We start from the raw sequence: 8381 nt of genomic DNA on the forward strand, positions 1-8381 counted from the left end.
ACCCAGGAGGTAACTTTGAACCAGCCAATCTCAGTTATAATAATTAAGCCCCCCGAGAAAAGATTGGGTAGAAATGCAAAAGTAGATAAATGTTACTAAATAACTTCAGATGGTCATTGAAAAATGCCAATTATAGATCACAACAGCTGTGATCTAAAACAAATGGCTAAAGAACTAGAACTAATGTTAATATGTATAAACTGAAATGACTCACTAGAAATAGATAATGGAACGAGGAGTCATTTCTATGGCAACTGTTCATTTTTTGAAAAAAATTAACATTGAAATGATCGTAGGTTCAAGCGAAGCTCTTGTGATAGCTTTGGAGATAGTCATAATCTCTGTAAAGAGACCATTAAACAAGAGAAGGTTTTTTTAAAAAAATATTAATTATATATAAATTGTAGTTTTCCTCAGAGAAGTTCAAAGTGGCTTAGGTGGGTCATCCTTCACTTTATTTTCACAACAGCCACCCTGTGGGGTATATAAGCAGTGAGAAACTAATTGACCTAAATTCATCCTTTGAACTCAACTGCTGTATAGGGGACTTTAAAATGCATCTGCTTGGTCCCAGGCCAACACTACAACTTTATCATGCATAAAGATTACATAGAAAGGTGGGGAATTTGTGAAAGTTTAATGGGCCTTTGACTGTAACTTCTTATTCCTGCACCCCACATACAGTGCACAGTGACATGTGGTGGAGGAGTACAAACACGGAGCGTGCAGTGTCTTCTTCAAGGCCAGCCAGCAACTGGGTGTCTGCTTCATCAGAGGCCTGCAATGTCAAGAGCCTGCAATACTAATTTCTGTCTTGCTCCTGAGAAGAAAGGTAAAAATGATCTAAAAAAAATAAAACACTGACCGGATTTTGCACAACTGGGTCAGTTAAAGACCTAACAGCTGCATTCTCATAACCTGCAATGCTTGGCTAGTGTTAACCTTGGCTAGCTTTTTTGGCTGAGCATGTTGTGTGAATCCAGTCTGTTTGGTTTGTTATGATGCGATGATTTGTGTGAATAGCCCCCAAAAACTGTTAATTTAGTATCTGAATTAAGTGTGTTGTGCAAATCCAACCAATGTGTAGCTGACCAGATCTTCCAAACTTTCTCCCTTCTCTTAGAGGTGGTACATAAAAATTAGGCATAACTAAATGGTTGAGTTGTTAGACAAGCAGTTATATCTGAGCAGTGGGAGAGTGAACATAAAATCACACTTGATCAGGGGGAGTGGAGCAAAATAACTGTGGGGGGAGAAGCCAAGATGGCGACAAACTAGCAGCTCCTAAAATAAGCTTCCGGCTTGTGACTGACCTCACCTCTTCTGACTTAGTCCTGCAGCCCAAAAATGCCATCCAGAGGTAGGAAAAGAACCCAGATCAGCCCCAGTAATGACACTGGGGTCCACAAATCCAATAAAGCAGAGAAACAGATGAGGATTGATTCCTATTTCCCGACTGCAGAGACAACAAAAAATACAAGAAACAGATCTACAGCTTCAGGATCCCCTTCACCCCCCATGAATACCGCAGCACAGAAGCCAGTAACAAGACAGGCCTCTTCCCTGACCTCCAAAGCCTCAGCCCAAGTCACCCCCCCACCCCCAGAGCAGGCAGGTAACCTCCTAGAACAAGTCTCCTGCACCCCCCACAACTGCATTACTCAACCTTTCCATGAGGTCTGTCTTTTGTCAGCAAAATAACTGCAATTACAATGACTGAGTCAGGATGACTTTGGGACATATGAAATTCTGCCACTGATAACCCATTGTGTGCAAGGCATTGGATCAGGCTACTTTATCCATCTAGGTCAGTACCCTCTCCTTGTTTAGTGACCACAATCCATTCCTTAGATCAGAAGTGAAATGGTTGCAAAGGGAACACATCACTGAGAGAGAGACTGCGAAGGTCACTGGTTGCTGCTATCCCATTCAGATAAAGTTCTCTTGTACAGTGTCCTTTGCCTAACTCTTCCCCCCCCCCACACTTTTTTTTTCCCTCCCCACTTGCGAGGTGGAGAGATTGCTTTAACAAGCTACTTCTTCCTGGGCAGCTTTTCTGGGAGGCACAGGGATTCCCTAAAAAGTGCTAACCTTGACTTAACAAGCTCAGCTGTGTAATCTTAATTAGTTGATTAGAACCCTCCACAGCTGCTGCCTGAAACTGACCAGACCTTAATCAGTTTCACACAAGGTTTTTGTTGTCAAGCACAGGAAATTTGGTTCTAAATGTGTGCATTGGCTGGGATTTTTCTTGAAATTATTGTGATGGGTGGGACCAGGTCAAAAACTAAATTGGATTATAGTTCTTTTACAATTAACTATAGTTCATAAGAATACTTTCCAGTTGTGTTTTCCCTTCTGTCCTGCACAAATTATAACATTCTGGACGTTCGGGGCCAGATATAGCTGTGGGTCTGCAGGTGGCTCATTTGTTTTGAATGAAGGTGAACATCATTGACTTTGGATTGTCTGCATGCAAACCAGGTGTCCTTCACCTGAGTTAGTTTCTCCCCAAGGCTTCTACTGAGTTGCATAACAGATATAAAGTTGTTAAAATAGGGCCCCTTCAGTGGCCTTGATTGGAGGTATAAGCAATTTAATGTAAGCATACCAACTTACAACAGAATATTGTCTTCCCCACTCATCTTGCCTCTCCTGGAGCAGGGAGAATCAGCAGAGAAAGTGTGTTTGGCCATTTCTGTATCAGACTTACTGTAGCAAATTTGAAGGGTGGGTTTGTCAGAACCTCCCCTAAACCATCCAAATTTGCTGCATCTTAGCTAGGAGAGAAGGAAGGAGTCTTAATCCAAAATCATGGCTTTCTCATTCATTCCAGAACTTATTTCCTCATAGAGCTCCTGCCTGATTCCTTCCCGAGCACTGCTTCTCTGGAATGGGTATGAAAACCTGCTTCTTGGATCTCTGAACAAGTATTATTCCAATAAATTCATGTGGTTCCTTTTACCCATTTTTAGCTTTGTCCAATACACACAGACACATTTTCTGTCCTAATACAAGGAAGTGAAGTAGAAAAATGAAAATCCTCTAACTGGATCTTATTACTCATTTTTGGTTTAGCCTTTTCCTTTTTCCCTACCCTGCAGCTGTAGAAGCCCCTTTTTAACTTTCTTGCAACTAGATATTTGGACTCTAGAGATCAATTATCTCCTCACTGTAGTCTTAATCTGTCTCCACCAGCAAACACAGCCAGCTGTGCTGGAGCTGCACTGAAGCCAATCACTTTCAATTGTCCACCACGTTGCTCCAGCTCAGTGAAACATTGGGGAGAGATCATGGGAGGAAAAAAAGAAAGAGAGCTTTTCAGGGAGAGCGAACATGCTTCTCCAGGCAAGCTAATCTGCTCCTCCCTTCATTTTGAGCATCTTGTTAAGTCCTGTAACGTAGAGACTATAAGGCAATTTAGTTTTCTTAGAATGAAAAGCAAGGCTTACTTAGAAGAAAACCATGCATACTGGGACTGGCTGAGCTGTTTACAAAGAAGACCAAGCTTTTCATTTCATCACTGCTCCTCCAGCGTTGGGCAAATGGCAAGCAGTTTTGGGTCCAAAAATGGTTTGATTCTCCAGTGCCTAGTCTTACAGGGTGCTCCTATGTGGAAGCTGAGTTGCAATGAATTCAGAACATCAGGCTTTCTTCCTGGATAAGCTGTCAGCCAAGTCTTTCTCTAAACAAAGGAGTATTAAAAGTTATAGTACTAGGTAGCATCTGCTTTGTCTGCAGAAAATTTGAAGGTTCAATGCTAGTCTTGATAAGGCTGAATATATATATTTTTTAATCTGCAACTCTGGGAAGCTGCTATCCAGTTAATTTCTGGAAAGCAGAAATTAACATCCTGTGCCCCCAGGAAGTCACACCACCAGTCCTTGTTTTTGAGCCCCACCACCCTTCTGATCACATATGCTGAAAATCTATACCATTTGGGGATTGGAAATGCATGAAAACAGAGTTAAGAGCAAGGAAGGAAAATGGTCAAACAGATTCGAAACACCCAGGGAAGGGGCTGAGTGGGATGGGAGAGAAGATATTGGCCTATCCACTTTGTATCATCATCATCATCATCATCATCATCATCCTGGGGCTCTTTCTTTCCCAATAACTGCATAGTGTAGCCCTAAGTCACAGAAGATTCCCATTTCTAGTGTAGACTATACTAATCTAGATGTTCTGATACTGTATTGGCAACTTCCTCTGCTTTTTTGCTATGAGCAAAATTAAAGGGTGAACTGAGTGGCCTTTTCATGTTTCAGAAAGAGTTGAAGTTTCCTTCAGTCTTTCCTAGGCTCATTTCAGTACTTTAATGCTCCTGTAGTTTGACTGGTTTTTAATGTATAGGACCTACATGATTATTTGCTTTAAGAAGAGAACATGAACCAGAAATCAATTGTTTGGCCATGCAGTATCTTAAAACTACTGATTTGAGCTGAAAAGAATAAATAGAATCTAGGGGCATTCTTTTATGTATATGAAGGGTCTTTTCTTTCCATTCTTCAGCTAGATTGGCACTGCTCTGCTAAATGGCATATAATGCAAAACACTCAATTTCACAAGCTGTTAGCTGATCGCTTCTTTCTAGCAGATGGGTTCACAGAAGACAACTATGTTGTATACTCAAAGACTGAATTGCTGAAATGTTCTCTAATGGTTCTTATCATGTTTTTCATGTGATAGGAGGCAAAAGCTATTCAATACACCAAGTAAAATGATGACTGTGTTTAATTTGAATTGTAAACTAAATGCACTGTCTGTAATTTCATCAAAACAGATGACCCTTCCTGTGTGGATTTCTTTGCTTGGTGCCACCTGGTTCCTCAACATGGTGTCTGCAATCATAAATTTTATGGCAAACAATGCTGTAAATCATGCACGTGGAAGAACTGATTTGAAAGTTTCAGTCTGCTCCTTCAACAGTTTGATTCTCCTTTGTCAAACTTTCTTGTAAGTTTTCCAGAACAGAATGTTACCTAAATTGCCAGAGAAAATGAGGACTTTCTAACACGGAGCAGTAGTCACAGAGGTAAACCTTATGACAAATCTGCAAGGGCTGGATTTTGAACTGTAGGATGGAATGGGACTGAGAATTTTTCCCTCTTAATGGCCAAAGCTGATCTCTCCACCGAATTGGCACATTTGACAGGGCGGTACAACTTTTTCCACAGTGTCAATACAGAGAGCCTAAAGTAGCACAGGAATATGGAGAGAGGTTGGTTAATATGGTGTTTGTTAGCAGAGCCCTTCCTCAGAAGCAAAACATCCTTTAGGTTTATTACAATGGTGGCTGCTGAGACAGTGAATTGCTATGCACAACAGAAGTGTGATATTTAGACATACACAGTTGCTGCACAATCAAGACTAAAGGTGCTTTTCTGTTTCAGGTGCTGCTGGGTTATATCAAGATAGAATTCCTTGCTTTATTGTTCCTCTTTCCACTTTTAGTAACATATCAGTCATGGTTTACTAGCCACTTGAGTGGGCTGGTATGCCTTGGGATACTCATCCAACAGAACCCCATTGGAATTTTTAAAATAGCATTTCTGTGTACTATGAACAAAGTAGAATTTCATACCTCATGAACCTCTTACATATGGGGCTATGCCTCATTATCATTCATGCTGAAACAAATGATGACAAGCATTCCAAAATTCCACCATCTTCTTGTTTACATTAAACACTGAATTTGACTTTGCTGGCTCTTTCAGAACTTGGGTGTCACTTGTGAAAACCAGGCTTTTTCTGTCAAAACATTAAACTGAATGGAAGGACGATTCAACTATTACCAAAATAGTAGGAATTGCAGGAAATGCATTAATCCGTTTTGGGCAGTGGCCAAGGCTGTTCTTGCTGAATTCAAACTGCAAGATAACTGCAGTTTATAACTGCAAAAATACTATGCATATGACTTGAAAGTTTATGCAGACAAAATCACTATTTTTCCGCAAACCACTTGAAAGGCATTTCTTTCTTTACGGATTCATTTATATGAGCAGGGTCAGGAAATGAACCTGGGTTTTTCTATGTTCCACATATGATCAGTCCCACTAAATACAAACACAGTTACAGATTTATAGGCTCAAGGATTAAATGCATTGGCTGTTTTTATATAATATTTTGAACCAGGTTACTTAAAGTTCTACCAACTGCATTCACATAATGTGCTACACCTGGTTAGTTTTATCCTTGGGTTGTGTTCTTTTTTATTATTTGCCATATTGTACAAACCCAACCTTTTTATGGAACACATTAGACCATAAACTAACCATACCATACAATCATCAGGTTAAGAGTGTTGTGCAAATACAGCTATTAAGTGTGTTAAGGTAATCCAGAGCCCTGTTCTTAAAAGGATGTTGATGATCGTGACAATTGAGTCAAGAATAGCTGCCTGTTTTTTCTGTGTCTTTATCAGAAGAAGAAACAGATTATACATATCTCTCTATGGGTTGGTCAGACTGATGGTCTTGTTTCTCTGCTGGAAACTCCCCCCCCCCCCCCAGTTTAATCTAGGACAGCTGGCACATAAATGCAGTCAAAACCCATTTTTGCAATACAACTGATATTTGTAGATTCGCCATCCATGGAATAGGTAGAAATAACATATATCCATTATGAAAAGAACAGCTTTTTAATGCTGAAACCATAAGCTAGAGAATGAGATCTCTTTGCTAAAACCATTAAGGCTAAAGAAGGCTTGTATTTTGATGTAATTTTCTGGGGCATGGCTACACTGGACATTTTTGTCCTCTTTCCAGCCAATCCCACATCATCACTGGATGAATGTAGTTCAGATTTATGGCTCTCCAAACTATCATTTCCAATCTAAAATTAGACCCATCAACATTAATGTCAGAAAGTGGTCAGTCAAAATTAGCAGTTCCTTTTTGAAAAGAACATGAAATGAGATGCATTAAGAAATGATTATTACAACAGTCTTGAGTTCTAAGTACACTTTCCTTGAACATTTGAAAATGATATTTTTGGGGAGATCTTTCTCTCCAACAAGGTAGTTACCAACTTTTGTTTTACAACTGTCATATTTTATTATTTGATGTAAAAATATTAATTTATTAATGCATAGCTCTCTCCCTTCTTTTTAATTTCATCACTGGTTTCCCAAGTAAGTGATGGCAATACAAAGAAATGTTGCATAGAAGTATAGATTGTGATGTAAAAGGAAAAAAAAATGAACAAACTGAAAGCATAAATTGTACTATTTAATTGTTTTATAAGTTGTAATAAAAATACTCTATTTCTTTATGTTTTGGTACCTGTTCAAGTCTTGAATAAACTATGGAAGCTGTACTCAATGTTATTTGCATATCTGTGGTCTTATGCATTTTTCAGACTTACTGGTTATTTCATAGAGTATCAAATCTCGGCACTTTTTCACATTACAGTCCCATGTCACACCAAATGCAAATTAATGAGACATATTTAAGACTATTTGGAAAAAAGATACCTTGCCTCTGATATCAGACTGGGAGATTAAAATTGGAGAGCATGCTGCAACGGCAAAATGGACAGTATATATCCACAATAGAATTTTAACCAAACTGAAGCAGGTTTGGCTCCCTTAGTACAATACATCACAGAGCAAGGCAGATTTAGACATCTGTAATATGTATGGCTTTTAAGACTTAAATATAAACTAACAACCATTACTAATGTTTGATGCAAAGTTTAGATAAACAATGGCTAGAGGTTGGGGATACAAATGGAAGGGAAGGGGGTGGAAGTATCATTAGAAAGCAAGTTCTCTTTTTTTTCCCACTATTTTTTAAAATCTAAATATAGTCTTTTTTGTTTTATCTTGCTTTTTTCCTACTTTCTTTGTATACAGTATTGTCTACTGTAATGACAATCAATGTTGTCTGGAGACCAGATTTATGTTTGCTGAATAGCCAGGCCCAGATTTAACCCCCTATAGTATGCCTTGTTCCATCAATTAAGGTGTGTGTCTTATTTTCCCCACTCCTTTAAACTCTTTACTAGGGTTGCAAGCTGGTTTCAGTCCAATTCAGATTCGATTGACAGTTTGATTCAGACTACCACTTGGTTTGATAGTTCCAACTTGCTTCCAAAAATCAAGTCATTCAATTTTTTGAACTCATTTGGAAAAAAGGCTTTATGCACATAGGCGAAATCCTTTCCAAATCATCAAAGGATAGAAAAGCGTCTGCTTTAATAATTCAGACTGAGTCATCAGTCTAATTTAAAAGTTTAGCTGAGTCAGGAAAACAGTAACAACCTTGCTAACCAAATCTTTGCCTGGCCCTATTCTTAACTCTGTATCAAGTTTTGACCCATATTTGGGGCAGTACTCCAATATTAAAATCTGGTCATTTGCGAATGTATTTTAAAGATTT

General features: G+C 38.9%; 1 protein-coding gene across 1 annotated transcript in view; it reads left to right on the forward strand.

Annotated features, from left to right (window-relative positions):
- ADAMTS18 (ADAM metallopeptidase with thrombospondin type 1 motif 18) overlaps window positions 1-7302 on the forward strand; it is a 101480-nt gene extending 94178 nt beyond the window's left edge. The window contains exons 22-23 of the mRNA XM_088136001.1: window positions 685-832; window positions 4784-7302. Of these exons, the coding sequence (XP_087992127.1) occupies window positions 685-832; window positions 4784-4899 (264 nt within the window). The 3' untranslated portion in view covers window positions 4900-7302. The remainder of the gene's footprint in view (window positions 1-684; window positions 833-4783) is intronic.
- The last annotated feature ends 1079 nt before the right edge of the window (window positions 7303-8381 follow it).

This window comes from Python bivittatus, unplaced genomic scaffold, assembly GCF_059951505.1.
Source record: "Python bivittatus isolate LINGU-HERP-01145 unplaced genomic scaffold, Pbiv_v1 ctg000190_np1212, whole genome shotgun sequence".
In the NCBI taxonomy this organism is placed as follows: Eukaryota; Metazoa; Chordata; class Lepidosauria; order Squamata; family Pythonidae; genus Python; species Python bivittatus.